Source organism: Amblyraja radiata, chromosome 5 (assembly GCF_010909765.2).
Source record: "Amblyraja radiata isolate CabotCenter1 chromosome 5, sAmbRad1.1.pri, whole genome shotgun sequence".
Classification (NCBI taxonomy): domain Eukaryota; kingdom Metazoa; phylum Chordata; class Chondrichthyes; order Rajiformes; family Rajidae; genus Amblyraja; species Amblyraja radiata.
In genome coordinates, this window is record NC_045960.1 from 95600034 (window position 1) to 95623010 (window position 22977).

General features: G+C 46.4%; 1 protein-coding gene across 1 annotated transcript in view; it reads right to left on the reverse strand.

Annotated features, from left to right (window-relative positions):
* Positions 1-22977, reverse strand: part of LOC116973618 (dystonin-like) — a 523324-nt gene that overhangs the window by 245014 nt on the left and 255333 nt on the right. Inside the window, 17 exon segments of the mRNA XM_033021855.1 lie at positions 798-991; positions 1585-1723; positions 3200-3375; positions 4382-4539; positions 6891-7074; positions 8436-8562; positions 10893-11047; positions 11795-11947; positions 13384-13509; positions 13603-13698; positions 13803-13907; positions 15682-15843; positions 15938-16015; positions 17141-17269; positions 19259-19718; positions 20812-20966; positions 21115-21208. Of these exon segments, the coding sequence (XP_032877746.1) occupies positions 798-991; positions 1585-1723; positions 3200-3375; positions 4382-4539; positions 6891-7074; positions 8436-8562; positions 10893-11047; positions 11795-11947; positions 13384-13509; positions 13603-13698; positions 13803-13907; positions 15682-15843; positions 15938-16015; positions 17141-17269; positions 19259-19718; positions 20812-20966; positions 21115-21208 (2691 nt within the window).

A 22977-nucleotide genomic window follows, 5' to 3' on the forward strand; every position in this document is an offset into this window, starting at 1 on the left:
CATCCTTAGGGTTATATGAGGTTGTCTTAACATTAGGGCTGTGCTGTGTTTGCCTGGTCCTTGGCTCTTTAATCTTTAGAGATACAGCATGGAAACAGGCCCTTGTGTCCACACCGACCAACGATCACTTGCACTAGCATACTACAGTTCACAGTTACACGGTTTAAGGATAAGGGGGAAATCTTTTAGGACCGAGATGAGAAAAACATTTTTCACACAGAGAGTGGTGAATCTGTGGAATTCTCTGCCACAGAAGGTAGTTGAGGCCAGTTCATTGGCTATATTTAAGAGGGAGTTAGATGTGGCTCTTGTGGCTAAAGGGATCAGGGGATATGGAGAGAAGGCAGGTACAGGATACTGAGTTGGATGATCAGCCATGATCATATTGAATGGCGGTGCAGGCTCGAAGGGCCGAATGGCCTACTCCTGCACCTATTTTCTATGTTTCTATGTTACACTACACTAGTACTATCCTATATACAAGGGACAATTTACAGAAGCCAATTAACCTACAAACCTGTATGTCTTTAGAGTGTGGGAGGAAATTGGAGCACCCGGAGAAAACCTACAGGGATAACGTTCAAATTCCATGCAGACAGCACCCTTGGTGAACAAACCAGGGTCTGTGGCACTGTAAGGCAGCAAATCTACTGTTGTGCCACCATGTCCCCTTGTAGTCTCCTGTAGAACACTACTACTTTCAATCACTAACCAGTAACCAATGCATCATTTTACTGAACAAGTGGGAGCTTTTTAATGAGACACAGCCAATTGTACCGGTTATCGCCAGGACAGACCTGTTGTCAATTTGGGAGTGAATGCTCTCCCATCTCTCAGCCAACTGAACGGCCTTCTCCTTGTGCCAATCCATGTCCATGTCACGCTCGTTGTGGGTCCTCAGCATCCTCTCGCTGACAGCCTTGCCTTTCTGCAGCTCGTCTTCGAGCAAATGGAAGACTTCCCGCTTCTCGTCCACCTCAGTGCGCCATTGCTGGTGAGGAGTTAAACGCAGCAGCAGTGAGTATACATGTAAACACTGGACTCACTGTGGAGCTCCAGGGGTGACATTTTCATTCATGGATTAAAGGGATCTGGGCTTCACAGGCTGAGCCAGCATTTATTCTCCCGTCCATAATTGCCCTTGAGAAGGTGTTGGTAAACTGCCTTGTTGAACCGCGGCAGAACTTGAAGTGTGGGAGAGAGTTGCAAATGGTGCAGGTAAAGGAACAGTAAAATAATTCCAAGACAGGATTGTGGGTGGCTTAATATTAGGAATGCATTCTAAACGGTAGACTGAGCGAAGGTGCCATTTATCGTTGGGCCAAAACTAAAATCTTGCAGACTGTCCGATAAGGTATACAGGGAAAAAATCAATTTACCGAAAGAGTGGAAAAGATGTGTTACAGAGTTGTAACAGATAAAACCATAGGTGACACGAAGAGAAGGGTGCAGGGCTGCCGTCAGGTAGAGAAGCTGGGATAGGGGGAGGTTGCAACAATGAACAATGACAATGAAATGACAATGTTATAATATTCTATGTAACGTTTCCAAGTTTCAGGATGTGGGAAGATAACTTTTCATTACCTTCAGTGTATTCTGCAGAGACCGAATGGCCTCTGGGTCAGGGGGCACCGCATCCTCCTCTCCCAGTTTGGTCTCATACTGCTTAACAAGAGCCTCTGCTCCTTGAGTGTTTTTAACAATCAGATTGACAGTCTTCAACCTGCGGTTGGAAACAAAGCTCGTTTTAGGCTTCTGCTGAAAACAGTTGTCAACCCTCCGTAATATTCAGAGGTCCCCCTGCCATTGTCGTGGGAAACTTCATTTGTGGTCACACTGATCAACAGAACACGAATGCCATTAGTTTAGAGATACAGCGCAGAAACAGGCCCTTCTGCCCACCGAATCCGGGCCGACCAGCGATCCCCTCACGCTAACACTATCCGACACACACCAGGGACAATTTACAATTGTACCAAGCCAATGACGTCTTTGGAGTGTGGGTGGAAACTGGAGCATCAGAAGAAAACCCACGCAGGTCACGGGGAGAATGTCCAAACTCCGTGCAGACGGCACCTGTAGTCAGAATTGAACCCGTGTCTCTGGTGCTGTAAGGCAGCAACTCTACCGCTGCGCCACCATGCCTCCCTTGTCAAAAGATAATATTTTGGTGCATGTCGAACCCAAAGTTACCTGGTCAGAGATTTAGTGCAGGGAGAATGCTGCCATCCCTCTCAGAGCACAGCACCATTTTTGTTCCCTCAGGAACGCCGGGTGCAAGGAGAGCCGTTGACTTCCTTCCTTGTGCTGACTATTGTGGATTCACAGTGGCCGCACACATGTGGAGAAGGGCCTCAGACTTGAAAGATTAACTCTGTATTTCTTCCCGCAGATGCTGACTGGTCTGCTGAGTGTTTATAGAGCTAACTGTGTTTTTATTTCACCCCAATGTTGAGTCTATCTCTCACCCCCCAGCCCTTCCCCCCTCAAAAACAGAGGGGCACAAAACAAAACCACCAACAATTGTTTGTGAATTTGATCAGAGACAACTCCTGAATCTAAAGCCACCGCGCTCGGTTCCAGACAAAAACAATGTAAAGCAAACCGTCAGCGAAATCTATAATGTCATCTATAATGATAGATATAGCTCAGATACTTTCACCCACCTGAAATGGAGAGTTATTCAGTGACTAAAATAATGTGCAGAACAAGAAAATATGCACAAGATTTTCTGGAAACACAATCGCACACACATTATAAACTAGGCTTAGCTTTTAATATAAATTATATTCTGTAAAGTTGTAAGCCCTTTGCAACTCAAGGCACCGGGCACATTGGACAACAGTGGGCATTCCTGGACAAACTGAACTGTCTGTGATGGATGGACCCTTCTTTGCCCAGCATGCACAGAGAGAGAGAAACCACTCTGCCTCTGTGATGGAAAGGTTTCATGGCTCTGACCCAGGGGTAGATAGGGTTTCATGCCATTATGGAGACAATGGGTGAAAATTCCCTTTTTGTATCTAATTTGTTTGTGCCATGACTTTTACAAAGATGCAAAATTAAAGTACAGTTAATGCCAGTCCACCAAAGTGACCATGGCTTGCAAGTCTCATTAATTTCCAAATGAAAAGCAGTACAAATTATTGCACCGTCAGTTGGTCTAGGAAGATGACATTTGTGAAGTTTGAAGCCTTACTTTTCCAAATAAATAGAGGAGAGTGAGTGGACTTGATTGAGATTCTGCAGCACGACACTCAGCTCGGTCCGCAGGGTCGGAGCTGAAGATGAAGAGGCCTGGCCAAAGAATTTATCGCATTTCTCCGTTACTTTCTCCAGATCCGCAATAAGCTCCTCCAGTTCACTCTTTAGCTTCTGGTGAGAGAAAGAGGCAAATGCAATCAGTCATAAGTTCGATGGGCAGAATGAGGTCATTTGGCCCATCATGCCTACTCCACCTTTCAATCGTGGATGATCTATCTTTCCCTCTCAACCCCATTCTCCTGCGCCTCATAACGCCCGACACCCGTACTAATCAAGAATCTGTCAATCTCCATCTTAAAAATATCCATTGACCTGGCCTCCACAGGCAATTCATTCCACAGATTCACCATCCTCTGACTAAAGAAATTCCTCCTCATCTCCTTTCTAAAGGTATGTCCTTTTACTCTTAAGGCTATGGCCTCTGGTCCTAGACTCTCCCACTAGTGGAAACATCCTCTCAACATTCACTGTATCCAGGCCTTTCACTCTATCTTCAGGCTGACTATTACAGATCAACTGACTCTAAACTCTATCCAGTCCTGTGCAGTAATTGAGTATTTACAGTGCTGGGTTATTTACCTACAAATCGCAACTACAAATCCCATTGGGCATGGATTGGAGTTAGAACATAGTTCAATTAAAAAATGGAAATTATTATTATTACTATTTGCTGGAATCAGCAAGAAGTGATAATAAGTGAAGATAGATACAAAATGCTGGAGTAACTCAGTGGGTCAGGCAGCATCTCTGGAGAAAAGGAGTAGGTGACGTTTTGGGTTGAGACCCTTTCAATGGTGGATCATTGTACAAGCCCAGTTGATTTACAAATATATCTTTGGGATAGAAAATCTGCCTTCCTTCCCCTAGTGAATAAGAACCTCTTAAATTCTCCCTAATAAGCTCTCCTGTCATATTACTTTGTAATGGACAACAAATGCTGCCTTGACGTGTAAGGCCAGTATCTAGAGTGACTAAGTCACTTTAACATTGTGTGAAACTTTAAGAGTAAAATTACTAGACAGCAACTCTGTAAAGTTTTTTTTTAAAGATATTAATCTAGCGCTACCCAGCTGCGGGTTTCCAAATGTCGGGTTGCGCGAGATCTCCTCACACTGACCTCTTGCTCGGAGATTCTCTGCACGCTCTCCTGCAGATCGTCACGCTCGAGCGGGGTCCGGATCTGGCGGATCAGCCGCTTCTCACAGTTCTCCACCCGGAGGCGGATGTTCCGCAGCTCGGAGATGAACAAGTTGCAGGTCGACTCCTCTTGTTCCTCTGTTTTAGTGGGGAGATGAAAACAGTTAACGTTTCATTTGTCAGTGAAAGCCCAATGTCCGAAACATCTCAGAGCTCATTCCTCTCTCTTTGTAATCAAGCATCGGGATCTTGGTGGGAATGGGGTTAAGCAGCCAGTCCCAATCCCTCCCCAGTCCCTCCTGTTCCCAGAACAACTTCCAAGCTTTTCTCAATCCTCTTACACATTCCACTTCAGTTGTCCGTCCTGCAAATAAACATCAATGATTATTTCACCCATTGCTCCATGAGATCAGCTGATGTTGTTGGGTGGTTGGTTCCAGATGACGAGACTAAGAGTTGACCAGGGGAGGGAGGGATGTTGTCATCTTGCAAACTGGCTGCTTTCCCCATTACCACCAAAAGTGTTGGTTTGTGTGAAATTGGAGCAACAAGGACTTTGGAAATTTATTCCAAATCCCTCGGTCTGGAATTTACAAATGACCCCTCTCCTCACCTTGACCTTCAGCTGGAATACCTTGAACGGCTCCAGGTTTTCCACTGACGTTGCACCAAAGATCCATCAGGAACATGGCAGGGTTATAGACTCTGCCCCCACAGCGTTACTCTGCAAGTCCTGAGCTAAGGAGCTTGAGTGACTGTCCTGAGCTAAGGAGGGTGCAGTCAAAAGGGGAATTGATTTACAGAGGGAATTTAATAATAACCACTGATCTATTTGCTAGTTGTGCATGGTGCAGTGTCACATTCAGAGGGCTTTGGGTTAAGTGCCTAAAAGGTACTGTCTCAGATGGTGAGGGAATGGGGAGAACCACTGAATGGTCAGAGATAACTCATGGATACTGCCAAGAATTTCACTTCATGCCCCAGCCACTGGGTTCCCCTCAAATGGGTACAGGAGGTGTAAGAGTTGAACATGAAAACTCGCTCGAATTTAGAAGATTGAGGGGGATCTTATAGAAACGTACAACATTCTTAAGGGGTTGGACAGGCTAGATGCAGGAAGATTGTTTCCGATGTTGGGGAAGTCCAGGACAAGGGGTCACAGTTTAAGGATAAGGGGGAAATCTTTTAGGACCGAGATGAGAAAAACATTTTTCACACAGAGAGTGGTGAATCTGTGGAATTCTCTGCCACAGAAGGTAGTTGAGGCCAGTTCATTGGCTATATTTAAGAGGGCGTTAGATGTGGCCCTTGTGGCTAAAGGGATCAGGGGGTATGGAGAGAAGGCAGGTACAGGATACTGAGTTGGATGATCAGCCATGATCATATTGAATGGCGGTGCAGGCTCGAAGGGCTGAATGACCTACTCCTGCACCTATTTTCTATGTTTCTATGTTTCTATGTAAGACCCTTCTTCAGAATGAGAGTCAGGGGAAAGGGAAATATAGATGGTGATATGGGACAATAAATGAAAGATCCACAAAAAGGAAGGATGACCTATTTTCTATGTTTCTATGAATGTTAGCCCTGGAAAGATACAAAATGCTGGAGTAACTCAGCGGGTCAGGCAGCATTCCTGGAGAACATGGATAGGTAAATGTTCAGGTTGGACCCTCCTTCAAACTGATTGAAGGGTTCTGTCCCAAAACGCCACCTATCCATCTTCTCCAGGGATACTGCATGACCCGCTGAGTTACTCCAGCATCTTGTGTCTTTCCATGGTAAAGCAGCATCTGCAGTTCCTTTTTTCTACATGAATGGTCTACATGAATGGTAGCCCTACTTTTGGTGAAGTGTTTTAGGCAGAACATGTTCATAGCAGGTTTGAGAGGAGTGTTCAGAATTAGGAGATGGTTTGATCAAGGAGAAACTGTTTTCATTGGAGTCAGAGTGAATGATGAAGGAATCAAATGCCACATGAGGAGATTTTTAACCATAATGCAGTGGTCTCTTGTTGCCAGGAATGCAATGCTTGAAAGGGTGGAGAAAGCAGATTAGCACTAATGTCCACAAGTGAATAAATACATACATGAATAAAAATTCACAGCGCAGTAGGAAAAAGCATCGTGTTGCAAGCCATCCCGGGTAACGGACTGGTTCCAATTTTACAGATGTCCAAAAATCAAACCAAGAAATACACAACAATCACTCGAAATGGCACCATACCTCCACAGCATTGTAATGAATGACATCAAAAGCACATGACTGATGAAAGAGAACAACTGCTAAAAGTGTAGACTGGTTGTGCCGCTTGTAGGAATGAATACGTGTAGGTACGTTGGACTTTGCAGTTTAATAATATTATGGGAGCTCGATCGCGTGAAGGGGTGTGTTGGCTGCTGGTAACGCAGTGATGGCCTCCACTTAGATAGGGCAAAACATAACGGATCAAATTAGCTCCGTGACGGACCACTATGATTTTACAAACCTACCTCTTTCTGCCGACTTCAGTAGATCTTCATAATATTGTTTGCAGAACTGGACTTCCCTCTCCAGTTGGGTTCCGTCAGTGACTGAGAAGGCCTCGGACTCCTGACTGTCCTCCAGGAAGTCATTGAGGTGGACCTGTAGGTTGCTGAGCACCTGCTGATGCTCTCCTGGCAACATGGTCTTTATCTGTGTAAAGGCAAAACACATGATGTGAAGATCATAGCAAATGAAAGGTCCAGAGCTTCCTTTGGCTCTTCAATTACAGATAATCACTCTGTCCTGTTCACAGACTGCCCAGCACAGCTACAGCCCTTTTAGCCCATAGGTGTGGACTTGCACATTGCTTCCCCTCAACCACTTCATCTAACCACTTCAACACATTCTCTCTCCACCATGTCCAACGCTGATAATAATCTATATTTACCCACTCTGCCTCAATCGTTCCTTACTGGAGTGTGCTACGCATCCGAATATTCCACCAGCTCAAGAGGTTTTGTGCAATTTGATGAAAATCTCATTATATTTTCGCAACACTTCGGAGAATTTGGACTAGTGCTTAAGTGCGTCAAATTTTCATAAGGTCAGAAGTAATAGGACCAGAATTAGGCCATTCAGCCCATCAAGTTGAGTCTAGTTGAGTATAGGAGCAAAGAGGTCCTTCTGCAGTTGTACAGGGCCCTGGTGAGACCACACCTGGAGTATTGTGTGCAGTTTTGGTCTCCAAATTTGAGGAAGGACATTCTTGCTATTGAGGGAGTGCAGCGTAGGTTCACCAGGTTCATTTCCGGGATGGCGGGACTGTCATCTGTTGAAAGAATGAAGCGGCTGGGCTTCTATACACTTGAATTTAGAAGGATGAGAGGGAATCTTATTGAAACGTATAAGATTATTTAGGGATTGGACACACTAGAGGCAGGAAACATGTTCCCGATGTTGGGGGAGTGCAGAACCAGGGGCCACAGTTTAAGAATAAGGGATAGGCCATTTAGAACAGAGATGAGGAAAACATTTTTCACCCAGAGAGTTGTGAGTCTGTGGAATTCTCTGCCTCAGAAGGCAGTGGAGGCCGATTCTCTGGTTGCTTTCAAGAGAGAGTTAGATAGAGCCCTTAAAGAGTCAGGGATATAGGGAGAAGGCAGGAACAGGCTCTACCAGCTGCGCCACTGTACTGTTCTGACAAGGTATTCCAACCAATAGACAATATGGCCATTCGGCCCTTCGAGCCAGCACCACCATTCAATGTGATCATGGCTGATCATCCCCAATCAGTACCCCGTTCCTGCCTTCTCCCCATATCCCCTGACTCCGCTATTTTTAAGAGCCCTATCTAGCTCTCTCTTGAAAGCATCCAGAGAACCTGCCTTCACCTCCCTCTGAGGCAGAGAATTCCACAGACTCACAACTCTCTGTGAGAAAAAGTGTTTTCTCGTCCCCGTTCTAAATGGTTTACTCCTTATTCTTAAACTGTGGCCCCTGGTTCTGGACTCCCCGAACACAACAAAGAATGGAGCAAAGGGAATCCGTGCCACGCTTCATGAAGTATTTACCGAGGCAACGTTCCAGGCTCGGATGGTGGAGATTTCATTCATCAGGTAGTGCCAGGACACGATGCTCTTCATGTTAATGTGGGACTGATGCCAGAGAGCCAGGACATTCTGATAGAGTTGCTCAATCCTAGGAGAAGAAAAAAAGGCGAAGGTTCACTTATCATGCCATTTTGCAATTGGGAGTAATTTAATTAATTCCGACTAGGAATGCGAACGCACTGTGGGAGTGAACTCCTCTACCAGCAACTGAGTCTCAACGTCAAAGTAATTTTGGATACTGTTCTGGTTCATTGACCATCAAAGCACCTTTCAGTGTGTTTGAACCAGAAGCCTTCTCAATATTTCAGACCACCACTCGCCTGTCACACTGGGTTTCGCATCAGTGAAGTGACTAAGGAGAGCTGTGTTATCAGGAGAATCTTGTTATAGATGGGATGTCATAGCAAGGCTGGATCTGCCTGGTGCGATGTAATTGATAACTGAACTTCCCCCAACCCACTACATAACAAGGCACATTAGTGATTCAGGTCACTACTGCCTATGAAGGGATTGCAGTGTGAAAAACAGATTCCCCATGCAGATAGTCAAAGACTTCAAAAGTATCTTGGCTTTGTTCCCTTTTTAATGGAAAGTTTGCAAATGGTGCTGCATTATGTGAAGCATGAAAACGCCACTGTACCACGCAGATACAGACACCACATAAGGGAAAACGAACATCACGATTATCAGTATGCCCAGCCAAACAGTGAAAGGGACTTAAGGTACACAAAATTGCTGGAGAAACTCAGCGGGTGCAGCAGCATCTATGGAGCGAAGGCAATAGGCGACGTTTCGGGCCGAAACCCTTCTTCAGACTGATGGGACTTCTCTGAATGTTTGTGAAAGGGACTTCTCTGAATGTTTGTGGTTTGGGTCAGTTCCTCATCAGACCACATGGTGGCCCCCCATTCCCATGTAAACACTGGCAATGGTTTCTAACTCAGCAAGAACCTGGGATTCGTATGAGTCTCAAGTCTTGTCAGAGGCCTTTGTATAATGAAACATTTTTGAAGAGGATTCCGCGTTGAAGGGGCCACAATAGCCACATACGCGCAGCAAAACCAGATATACTACTGTGATAGACACAAAATGCTGGAGTAACTCAGGGGGCGAGACAGGCAGCATCTCTGGAGAGAAGGAATGGGTGACATTCCGGGTCAAGACCCTTCTTCCTTGATAATTACTACTGTGATAACAACTACATGATCCATGTTGGTGGGATAAATATTGACCTCAGGATCTAGGAGAGAACTCCAAGCCTGGAGCAATACGATCAGAAGATATATGAGCAGAATTAGGCCATTCAGTCCATCAAGTCTGCTCCACCATTCGATCATGGCTGATCTATTTTTTCCCTCTCAGCCTCATATCCCTACCTTTGCCCCGTAATATTTCACATTAATCAAGAACCTAGCAATTTCCATTTAAAAAATACCCAATGACTTGGCCTCCACAATCACCTGTGGCAATGAATTTCGCAGATTCATCTCTGCTCAACAGTATAGCAGCCTTCAGGCTGGAGGGCCTAGATTTTCAGTTTAAAAGGGAACAACTCTCCAAACAGGTTTGAGCGGCCCCAAGGCAAGCCTTCCGTAAATGGCAATTTGTAGAGTGTCAGTGCCAGTAAGGCGACGTGTCTAAAATCTCCATTTTAAAGCCACGCTCTCTCCCATGAATAACAAATGCAGCCACTAAATTTGTCCACATGGGACACCCGCTAAAAGGCCAAATGCACCATTGCCTCTTCTATCTTCCATGCTTCTCCAGCTAGGTGGAGTACCCCGCTAGGTGGAGTACCCGCTAGGTGGAGTGCCCCGCTAGGTGGAGTACCCCGCTAGGTGGAGTACACGCTAGGTGGAGTACCCCGCTAGGTGGAGTACACGCTAGGTGGAGTACCCGCTAGGTGGAGTACCCGCTAGGTGGAGTACCCGCTAGGTGGAGTACACGCTAGGTGGAGTACACGCCAGGTGGAGTACACGCTAGGTGGAGTACCCGCTAGGTGGAGTACACGCTAGGTGGAGTACCCCGATGGAGGGAATGGTGCTTCTTCCAGCATCGTGTCTGGCAATGACTGGGGTGTAGGTTGGTTTGGGGAGAGGGGAACCTACTGGAGAAGTCAAGTAAACCATCTTTTATTCAGCAATCAGGGTCTACTTCAACTGTGCACTACAGCAAACAGTCGACAGAATCGACTTGAAAATCACCTCCCTCCATCCCTCCCCCCCCCCCCCCACACTCAATTGCAGCACCCTCCTGATAAAAGCGGACTGATTTCTCCAGTAAACGAGGGATGGTTGCTGCTGTAAAACAAGCCCAGTCACTGCGTGACAGGAATGATTAAGAAGGGAGTTTCCTAATCTGTGCCCTGTGAGCTAGAGACATTTGATTGTAATGTGAAAACAACAGGCCTCTCCTTACCGGCTTGCCATCTCGACGGCCTCTTTATTTGGCGGTGGAACTAAAAAGCAAACGGACGGAACCATGGCCTCGTTCCCAGTGGGGCTGATGACCTTCCACTTGGCTCGGTGCGAGTTGTTTTCCAACAAACATTCATCTTCCTTGTAAATAGTTATCTGTTCAAATAAGAGAATTAGTGGAGGACTTGTGCAAACTCACACCACAGTAATGTTTGAACTTAAGGGCCTGTCTCACGAGCATGCGACCTGCATGCGGCAAGCGCGACCAAACCGGAAGCAGGGGCCGCGCGGAGGTCGAGTGAGTGACGTGAAGTTCGAGCGGAGTCCGCGGGAAGTTCGCGCGTGACATACAGCGTCAAGACGCTGCATACGGCGTTGAGACGCTGCGCACGCCCGCCGAGGCAGTGCGTACGGCGTCGAGGCGGCTGCGGGCCGGCAGGCCGTTGCCGCGCGGAATTTTTGAACACGGTCATTTTTTCGGAGCCCCGCGCGTTGTCGGTACCAGCTCCGCACAACTCCGTACGGCTCAAGCGACCACGTTAGGTCGCGCTTGCCGCATGGAGTCGCGTGCTCGTGGGACAGTCGCGCTTGCCGCATGGAGTCTCGTGCTCGTGGGACAGGCCCTTAAGCCACACAATGAGAAATTAGGAGGAATTGGGAGGTGTAGCCGGTTAAATAGGTAGATTTTTGAAAGTTATTCTAAATGAGGAAAGAGAGTTGGAAAGGTTTACGGTGGGAATTTCAGAGCCATGAACTCAGGTAGGTGACGACACCAATGGAGCAGACAAAACGGGGGACAATAATAGGCCAGAATTAACCAGATATTTCAGATGAATATACTATAAGGTTGAAGGTGGCTGATGAGGCAGAATTTTGCCTAATTTTCATTAAAGTGTTTCTAACCTCGATTTGTTTGTAGTCACAGATGGCTTTGATGGGGATGGAGATCCTGATGGGATTTTCATGATTCCTGGGCTTCAGCTGCACGATTGTCTTTGCCCGACTCATGAGACTTGCTACGTTACTCTTGTACTGAAGCAGCTGTTCTTTCTCATCCTAAAATACACAAAATAATCCATTAAAGCAGAGGAGGAGTGAAGTTCTTTCATGATTGCACTTCCTTTATTTCAGACAAGTTGACTTGATTTTAACAGATGAAACTCACAAGACTGCCTCTGAATTCATCCAGCCTGCACAGATGTCATGTTTCATGCAGATTCAACAAGACAATTTGTGCCATCAGAACCTTAAATTCCAAACCATGAGCTCCATCAGAAAGCTTGTCCCTCGTGTATTACCAGTGACAAGGTACAGTTTGATTGATTGAAAAATACAGCATGGAACCAGGCCATTCGGCCCACCGAGTCCATGCTGACCGTCGACCGGTTCATATTAGTTCTATGTTATCCCACTTTTGCATCCACTCACTACACATTAGGGGCAATTCACAGCGGACTTTCAACAGCCAAACCCGAATGGCTTTGGGATGCGAGAGGAAACCGGAGCATCCTGAGGAAACCCACACTCTCACGGAGACAGCACCCAAGGTCAGGATCGAACCTGGGTATCTGGTGCAGTGAGGCAGCAGCTCTACCAGCTGTGCCACTGTACAGCCCAAAAGACAGCTCGTCATTATCTTTGCCAACTGGGCTCCAAAAACTCTGGACCTCACATATACTTGTACAATGTATCTTGGTTCTTGGTTTCTTGGTTCTCCAAAATATTCCATATGGAATTTAAACTGGATGTGGTGAAGGGAGGGCTTAAGCCAGAAAGGGTTATTGGGAAGAAAGAGCTACCTTAAATTTAGTTGCATCTGGTTGGGTAACTATGGTAGGGTGGAGATTATTCCATGCTTTAATTGTGCGGGGGGAAAACAAATTGCTGTACACATCTGTCTTGGTAGCTGGAATCACAAATTGGATCAAATGCCCTCGTCTGCTCCTAATTGGTTTGGGTTTGGTGTAGGTCTTGTAATCTATGTCAAGCTGACCATTTAACATTTTGTAAAAACAGGTAAACGGTGAGCTTCACGTCTGTCTTGGATGGGGTTCCACCCCAGAGAATTCATGCACTCCAGAGTTCACTTAATTAAACATGATGTTCCGGATCTAATGAAGCAATCTTTGTTGCTGGTTTAATTTAGTCCGCGCCGGCCTGTGATCACCGCTGCGCATTAACACTATCCTAAGCACCATTGACAATTTACAAATTTACTGAGGCCAATGAACCTATAAACCTGTACGCCTTTGGAGTGCGAGAGGAAACCGGAACACCCAGAGAAAACCCACGCTGTCCCGCGGAGAATGTATAATCTCCGTACAGACACCACCCGTAGTCAGGATTGAACCCCCGGTTTCTGGCGATATAAGGCAGCAACTCTCCTGCTGTGCCACCGTGGCACCCCCCAATCTCCCTGTTATCACCCTCAAATCCCTGTATTTCCTGTCTGGTTACTCTGTTGGTGCTGCTTGCATCAGTTTGGGCCTCACCATGGAATCCTGAACCAGATCCTCCAGTCTCACCAGGCTGCTGGATTTGTCACCATTGTACTTCCTCTTGATGGTCTCCTGCAGGTTCCTCATGTAGTCCATGGATTCTTTGGCATCATTGTAAAACTAGAGAAGGCAACAGAAAGGGAGTGTGATGAGAGAGGCAGCGCACGGCTATCCTGGCCTCCGCTGGCGGGAAGGATCCGTCCGGACACTTACCTCAAAATAGGTCGCATTTTCTTTCAGATGTCTCTCGACGCAGGAGCAGAGCTGCAGAATCCAGCTCCATTGGGTCTGCATGGCGGCTTTGAAAGCCTGGGGAAAGAAAACACAAGAGCTGAACTCCAGGCTCACCGGTGACCAAGACCAAGAGGAGCAGCGTGAGCAGGCTGGCTGAATCCCAGCCAACACTTACTTACCTCAATGGTCGACCGAGCAGGGTGCCGGTGAAAGAGCAGCTTATCTGCCATTTCCTGCACAGACCTCATGAGGACGTCTTTGTCTTCCAGTTCTTGCATCAGTTCCTGTCATGGTGAAGACAATAAAGTAAATCTTGTCAGGACAATATAGAAACATAGAAAATAGGTGCAGGAGTAGGCCATTCGGCCCTTCGAGCCTGCACCGCCATTCAATATGATCATGGCTGATCATCCAACTCAGTATCCTGTACCTGCCTTCTCTCCATACCCCCTGATCCCTTTAGCCACAAGGGCCACATCTAACTCCCTCTTAAATATAGCCAATGAACTGGCCTCAACTACCTTCTGTGGCAGAGAATTCCAGAGATTCACCACTCTCTGTGTAAAAAATGTTTTTCTCATCTCAGTCCTAAAAGATTTCGCCTTTATCCTTAAACTGTGACCCCCCTTGTTCTGGACTTCCCCAACATCGGGAACTATCTTTCTGCATCTAGCCTGTCCAACCCCTTATGAATTTTGTACGTTTCTATAAGATCCCCCCTCAATCTTCTAAATTCTAGCGAGTACAAGCCGAGTCTATCCAGTCTTTATTCATATGAAAGTCCTGACATCCCAGGAATTAGTCTGGTGAACCTTCTCTGTACTCCCTCTACGGCAAGAATGTCCTTCCTCAGATTAGGAGACCAAAACTATATGCAATACTCCAGGTGTGGTCTCACCAAGACCCTGTACAACTGCAGTAGAACCTCCCTGCTCCAATACTCAAATCCTTTTGCTATGAATGCTAACATACCATTCACTTTCTTCACTGCCTGCTGCACCTGCATGCCTACTTTCAATGACTGGTGTACCATGATACCCAGGTCTCGTTGCATCTCCCCTTTTCCTAATCGGCCACCATTCAGATAATATGTGGATGATCAGCCATGATCACATTGAATGGCGGTGCTGGCTCGAAGGGCCAAATGGCCTCCTCCTGCACCTATTGCCTATTGTCTATCATCTATTGTCTATAATAAAAAAACTGAAGCACAGAGGAAACAAAACTAGATAGACACAAAAAGCTGGAGTAACTCAGCAAGACAGGCAGCATCTCTGGAGAGAAGAGATGACGTTTCGGATCAAGACCCTTCTTCAGACTTCAGGTTCCTACCCGAAACATCACCCATTCCTTCTCTCCAGAGATGCTGCCCGTCCCGCTGAGTTACTCCAGCTTTTTGTGTCTATCGGTTTAAACCAGCATCTGCAGTTCCTTCCTAAACAAAACTCCCATGTTGGCCCCACATTGGGAGACGGGTGTTTACAGCTGACTGTTCATACACTAATCAAGAGGAACACACTTACTTCTGTGGCACGACGCTGCGATATAATACGATATGATAGAACTTTATTTATCCCAGGAGGGAAATTGATCTGCCAACGGTCATAGAAACACAAAATACATGAAACATGAAATTAAAGTGACGAGTTGAAAGGATTGGGGATGTGCAAAGATTGGGGGGGAAGGGAGGGGTCAGTCAGTCTCAGTCTCAGTCTCAGTCTACCCCACGGGTAGGTTGGAAGGTTCCCTTTCAAAACCCAGCCAGCTCATGGAATGAGCATCAGTGATCTAGTGGCACTACTCTGAGGGCAGCTCAGCCCAAACACCTATACATCGACCAACACCACCTCATCTCACCTTGTTGTGCCAGCTGTCTGCTATAGTTCCAACGTTACAACAGTAATTGCACTCCTGAGGCAATCTACTGGTCTCCAAATAATTCCCAGTCATGAAGGGCAACATTTTGTTTTAGAGTAGCAGTTTTGAAATTCTACACGCATCTCCCCTTCTAGAAACAAACCCTACAAACTGGCAGTCTTGCCTACAAGGATTACGTACGGCGTGGTACTCTTTCTTTCGCAACATGCTGGAGTTCCTATCACTCCAGTCGTACGCCACCTCCTCTTCCTCCTTCTCGTTCAGCCAGATCAGCTCAGTGGTTGCTCTGGACACAAAGCTATGCAGACTGTCAAGCTGAGTGGCTCGGTCTCTGGAAGTGTCCTTCATGTGCGAGAAGGATGAAAAGAGCACACAGTTAAAACTCAATTCAAGCACTCATCCGAGTGTGAAGACAGAAGTGACGACAATGTCTCACCAAAAGCTTCCGGTACTGGCTCTCTAAAGCTCTCAGCTTCTCCGAGTAACTGTCGCTGAATGGTGGAGTCATTTGTCCCTAGTTCAGAGAGAAATATTCACATTATTACTGTGGGGGATTGTAAACATTTTTAAGATTTAAAATATATTTTTTTTAAATGTTAAATGTGAAAAGTAACATTCGCCGAGTGGTGGAATAGTTTGTCCCTAGTTGAAAGAGAAATCTTCACATTATTACTGTAAGGGGATTGTCAAATTTCAAAACTAAACAAGATTTAATCCTACCACTGAATGTTTCACACACTTGACAACAACCAGCCCTCGTCATCATTCAAGATAAAAATGCTATGACTAAATATAGAAGACTGGTACATCATTAGAAAGAGTTTATCGAGCCATAAAGCAGTGAGCAAAGTAATGTGGGCCCATTGTGTTGCTGTACGCTCCTTCATACAGCTGTTTACTGAGTCCTATTCCCTCTTCCCTCTCTCTGCCCCAAACTTTACTTTTGGACCCACTTTACTGTAGAGATACAGTGGGGAAACAGGCCCTTCAGCCCTTCCACACTAGGGACAATTTACAATTTACAATTTTACCAAAACCAATTAACCTACAAACCTGCATGTCTTTGGAGTGTGGGAGGAAACCGGAGCACCCAGAGAAAACCCACGCGGTCACAGGGAGAACGTACAAACTCAGTGCAGCCAACACCCGTAGTCAGGATCGAACCTGGGTCTCTGGTGATGTTATGCGCCTGCCCCACTTAGGAAACCTGAACGGAAACCACTGGAGACTTTGCGCCCCACCCAAGGTTTCCGTGCGGTTCCCGGAGGTTGCAGGTGGTTGCCGGAGGTTGCAGGTAGTGGAAGCAGGTAGGAAGACTGACAAAAACCTCCGGGAACCACCTGCAACCTCCAGGAACCGCACGGAAACCTTGGGTGGGGCGCAAAGTCTCCAGAGGTTTCCGTTCAGGTTTCCTAAGTGGGACAGGGGCATTAGGCAGCAACTCTACCGCTGCGCCACCGTGCCGCCCACTTCTTCAATGAGGCTACAATATGCAAGACCCCACAATACTTATGCTATGACTAAAAGCTGGTAGACTATAAGCTGGTATACATGTATAAATCCCCACAAATCTGTTTAGCTTCCAGAGAAACAAATTAAAATTCTGACAATGAAATATGATTTTGCTATTAACGGTTACCTCTGCGGCTCTGGCTTCCCTGATGCTCGATTCAAATTCTTCAATTGTTCGGTGAACATTTTTGTGGTTTTCCAAATGACTTTCAATGCTTGGCAAATCAGAGCCCCATTCCGCACGATCAAGCTGCACCTGGTTTTGGCCAGAATAAAACATCAATCAGGAACATTGTCAGCGGCATCAACAAAGCTCAAGCTCACAGTTCTGGAGAATCAATCACGACTTTGTGTTTAGTCTCATGACAAGAAAGGAAGGCATTAGTGCCTTCGAGTCTACACCAGCAATCTCATGAGTTCCATTCTCCCATTTCCTTCCTTCACAATAGCCCATCACCGTTTCCCCCCCCCCCCCCACCAGATTCTCCTGTCATTCACCTGCACTGAAGGAGGCCCACAGTGGTCAGTGCAGGTCAACCTGAATTGTGCAGGTTTGGACCTGCAGTGCCCGATAGTACTGGGTCAACTACAATGGGAACGCAGATGCAACTGCTGGTATAACTCAGTGGGTCAGGCAGCATCACTGGAGAACATGGACAAGAGCCGTTTTAGGTTGGGACCCATCTTCATGCTGAACGTTACCTATCCATGATCTCCAGAGATGCTGCCTGACTTGCTGAGTTACGTTACTCCAGCACTTTGTGTGTGCTGCTGAGCCAAACCTACTATGGTCCAATGACCACCCAACCTGCACATCTTTGGGATGTGGGAAGAAACCCACACTGTCAGAGGGAGAAGATGTAAACGCCATAGGTGTTGCGACATGGGCCATTGGGGGTGGCAGCACCGAGTGCCACACTACTGTGCCACCCAAATGATGCCCACTCCGGGTGAGACTCTCTTCATCGGAGACGCCAGCTGTAACAACACAAACCAAGGTAGGGTGCAGTATCAATGTACACCCAAGGGGGAGCTCGGAGGTGAAGCTAAAAGGACAATCTAGATGAAAAGGAAGTTGTTTTCATTTGGAATCATTAATTGTTCCTGTTACGAACTCAGATTTCTTCAAAATTCTAGTCACCTCCCACATCCCAAAGACGTGTAGGTTGGTAGATTAATTGTCCATTGTGTCTAGTAGATGGAGGGGATGGGGCAGGGGGGGGTGTGTTTAAGAGAATATGGGCAGAATATAAAATAGAATTAATGTAGGCTTAGTGTAAATGGATTATTGACGATGATTACAGACACAATAGTTGCAGGGACCTGTTTCCATGGAGATGACTCTATGACTTTGGAATTCTCTAATCCGGAGGGCCGTGGAGGCTTAGTCATGACGTTCATCCAGAACTGAAAGCTGCAGATTTATGGTTTAGGAGAAATCGGGATGGTGCTGAAAAATGGGCAGAGGCAAAAAAATCAATCAGTGGATCTTGATGAATGGTGGAGCAGGCTCTGGGGCAGGTGGCCAACTACTGCTCCTCTTCCCAATGCCCTCATCTGACCTCAGTGTTTAGCGTGAGCTGGAACCCAATCTGTCCTTTTGCTGTTTGGCTTTGCCCTGTTTAAAGCATCGTACTGAAACTAATTGGCTCCCACCTTCAATATTACTTGCTCTCCAGTTTACATATGGAACAATCGTTTGTGTAGGAAGGAAAGGCAGATGCTGGTTTACACCGAAGATAGACACAAAATGCTGGAGTAACTCAGCGGGCCAGGCAGCATCTCTGGAGAGAAGGAATGGATGAAGTTTCGGGTTGAGACCCTTCTTCAGACCAGTAGCTTGTTTGCAGTTAAAGCTACCTCTTGACAAAGAAATAGCGATTAATGCCACTGTCCCACTTAGGAAACCTGAACGGAAACCTCTGGAGACTTTGCGCCCCACCCAAGGTTTCCGTGCAGTTCCCGGAGGTTGCAGGTGGTTGCCGGAGGTTGCAGGTAGTAAAAGCAGGTAGGGAGACTGACAAAAACCTCCGGGAATCAGGCGGAAACCTTGGGTGGGGCGCAAAGTCTCCAGAGGTTTCTGTCCGGGTTTTCTAAGTGGGACAGGGGCATAAGTGTACAGAAAAGATTCCACTGGTGAATTGGCCAGGCTAATGTGGCCCATTAGCTACGCTGGAAAAGAAAGTTAAAATAAAGTTAAAAGAAATGGATAAAACAGGTGTTAAACGTTTTATCGCACGGGTACCTGTATATCTTCCACCCAGCTCAACAGGTCCTGGAGAAACTTCATGTTGACCTCCTCCTCTGTTAGGGATTGGTCAACAAACTGTGATCGCATTAATGGCTTCCTGATTTGCATCAGTTTCACTGTCTGCAGTGTGTCAGGCTCCACATTGGGGACAAAGCCTTGAATGAACCCATGCGCCATGACAGGCTTTAAGCCGGAAGACAGCGTTGCCGGCAAGCTGGGCGTGAGAACTGGGGTTGATCCATGGGTCAGGCTTGGCGTCAGGCTCCGAGATAGGTTGGAGGTCAAGGACGGAGTCAAACTCTGGGAGAAGTCAGAGGAGAAGCTCTGATTCAGACTCTGTGTCAGCCCAGCCATCATCAGCTGGGTCTGATCCGCTGACGAAGGACGCCCTTTGCTGTACACCAATGAACATTCAGACTTCTGTAACATCAGCTCATCGCGTAGCTTTGCCACCCTGCAGGAGGGAAATCGACATCGGAATTTGGAACGAGTTTCAATGAGAAAATGTCAGCAAAGTTCACAAGGGTGCGATCAATAGCAGTTCATCGTGAAACGTGGGCAATGTGCAGAACTCGGAAATGTGGACAATGTGCAGAACATTCAGGAGGCTCAGAGAGATATCAAAGGAAAGGCAGCCCAAAGGGCAGCTGAGCTGCACAAACCAGGGGAGGTTTTACCACCTCCTTTTCAACATTACGTAGGGATTGGGGTTCTGCAGTTAGCCTCAGCACGCAAAGTCAGGGGACTGCGGGTCAGCAGGGGGAATCAATTGGGCTTTTGTACCTAACACTGACCCTAACCCAGACAGCGACCGCCATTGGAGAAGTTCCGATCGGGTAAGGACGTGAACTTGCCATAATGGCGCTTACAATCAATCGACCTGGCGCTCCTGATTAGGTTTCAGGTTTCCATGTTATAACTGAGTCTATGCTCACAATCACTTTGTTAACTAGAAGAGTCTATTTCAGCCATCAAGGTAGCAAAAGTCAAAAATATTAAAAAATATGAAAAATACATCCACACAATAAAATGTGTTCTTTGAACCAGAGGATATAGGTCGAAGGTGAGAGGGGAAAGATGTAATTGGAACATGAGGGGCAACGTTTTCACACAGAGGGTGGTGGGTATATGGAACGAGCTGCCAAAGGAGGTAGTTGAGGCAGGTATTATAACAACACTTAAAATACATTTGGACAGGTACATGGATCGAAAACATTTAGAGGAATATGGGCTAAAAGCGGGCAAATGGCACTAGCGTAGATGAGGGATCTTGGTCAGCCCGGGCAAGTTGGGCTGAAGGACCCGTTTCCGTGCTGTCTAACTCTATTACTGTATGAAATTGCTGATTTTATAACTCAATTGGTTTCCGATTGTATTGATTTGTGATTAGTAAGTGTGCCAGGGGCTATGGGGAGAAGGCCAGAAAATGGGTTTGAGAGGGAAAGATTGCATGGCAGAGTAGACCTGATGGGCCGAATGGCCAAATTCTGCTCCTAGAACTTATGATTGTCCCTTCCCTGTATTGCTGGTGTGATTCAGGGTCTTACCTTTGGATTAGCTGGTCTGCCTGATAATACTTCCCATCAACAAGAATCTGGATATCAATAATCTGTTGCCGTATGAGATTTTCAGACTCCAACAGGTATCCTGCAACCTCTGTTTCATTTTGAAACTGAAGTCCTGATTCCAATCGCTTTGCATCCTGAAACACAGTGGCGCATTTATTTAACGGGTGTAAAACTCCAGTTATACACTGCAGACCAAAGGCTTCACACCTGAAACCATTCTGTATCAAACTGGCTCTTCACAGAAACAAAATATACAGGGCAATTCCACGGGCTGTCACTTACCAACTGGAGTAAATTCCGCGCTAATATGAGTTTTTCTTCGCAGGTTACACTGTCGCAGTGAAGTCTGGATGCAATCTGCTGCAACATCTCCAGTCTGCAGGTTTAAAAATAAACAAATAAAAATAAAATTCAAACTGCATGGACATAGCTTTGATGTCGGCTAAGAGAGTCAGCAGCCCTTTTTTATAAATTTCTCCTCCTTTCGATCAAAGCTGGCTCTGATGAAAATAAAATGTGGAGAGCCAGTCAAATCTACACTGAATGTGCTTCCATTAAATTAATGCTTAGTTAATCTGTATGAAAATCATTTTGACATCTTCCACTGATATATCCCTTGCTTATTTTATAGACCATATGGATTGAAACACTTGCTCCCGTGCTTTAGGATTGCGAGATATGTTGGGCGGGAGAGATTACTTTATGTAAACTGGGAGTGCCCAGATTAAAAGCTTTGATTTCTCATTGGCATTCTCACCTTCAATCCACAAATTTAAAGAAAAGAAAATTTGCTGTACTATAGGTACAAAGAGTGTTTTCGCTTCAGCCTGTCGACTAGATCTGGTGCTTTATGCCAGGAAGCCCCAAGCAACATGGAGGCAGGATTGAGATCCCAACAACAAGTTTGAGCAAACCGAAATTAAAGCACACAGCAATCCCTTAAAGCAACATGCAGGTTTGCAGGGCAAAGTCACTAAATTGTTCACTGAATCGCAGAGCAGAGGAGACCGTTTCACCCAACATGGCAGCGAATATCAAGACACGTTGATAGACACGTCTGAAGAAGGGTCTCGACCCGAAACGTCACCTATTCCTTCGCTCCATAGATGCTGCCTCACCCGCTGAGTTTCTCCAGCATTTTTGTCTACCTTAGATTTTTTCAGCATCTGCAGTTCCTTCTTAAACATCAAGACACGTTTGGTCAATTTGTTGACATCTGCCAGATGTCAACAATATTTCTGGTTCATGTCCAACAATAAAGTTACGAGTTCTTACAACACGGAGCAAGGCTAGTCACCATTCTGCCTGTGCAGAGGCAGTAGGCAAAGCCAAAGATAGACACAAAAAGCTGGAGTAACTCAGCTGGTCAGGCAGCATCTCTGACGAAAACGGATAGGTGATGTTTCGGGTCGAGAATGAAGAAGGGTCACTCCAGAATTTTGTGTCCATCTTCAGGGTAAATCAGCATCTGCAGTTCCTTCCTACACAGTGGGCAAAGCCTCCTGATTAATGCTGCCCCATCTGCACTATTCTTAAAGCCCTGCAACTTTTTGTTTAAATCTTTCTAACATTTATCCAATCTTTTGAAGCTTTCAAATCAATCTCCTCCCAGCAGGCTTCCAGGCAGTGAGCGGATAAACTTCAGTGCAGCCAGGTGTCGGTGCACACTATGGGGATGACGGACTTACCTGACGCCGTCAAAGTCGCTGCTTGAGGATGTCCAGGAGTTAACAAAGGTTCTCCCGCCAGAGCTGAGAGGGGAGAAGCTCTCGATGGAGCTGCTGCTGATGCTGTTGCGCGGGGAGAGCTGCGTGTTGCCACGGAACACTATAGCCTGATGGCTCATGTTGAACAGCGAGGGCACTGATGGCAGCTCTCAAACCTGAACGCCTTTCTGTCCCGTCACCATCAGAGCAGCGAGGCGGCACAGCGGTCCCCATACACACACCATGCTCTCAGAGTGCTCTGCTGTCGGCAGCTGGCTGCATCAGTACAAGTACAAGCGAGTCTTCGCTGCAGACTAAATCAGTCCTAGGTTCTGATCAAACAGTCAGGAATGTGCTGCCGGGCACACATACCTGCTACTCATTAATTCTTTTATTGATACATCTGGACACTCCTCCTTGTCCCTGCCCCACCTACATG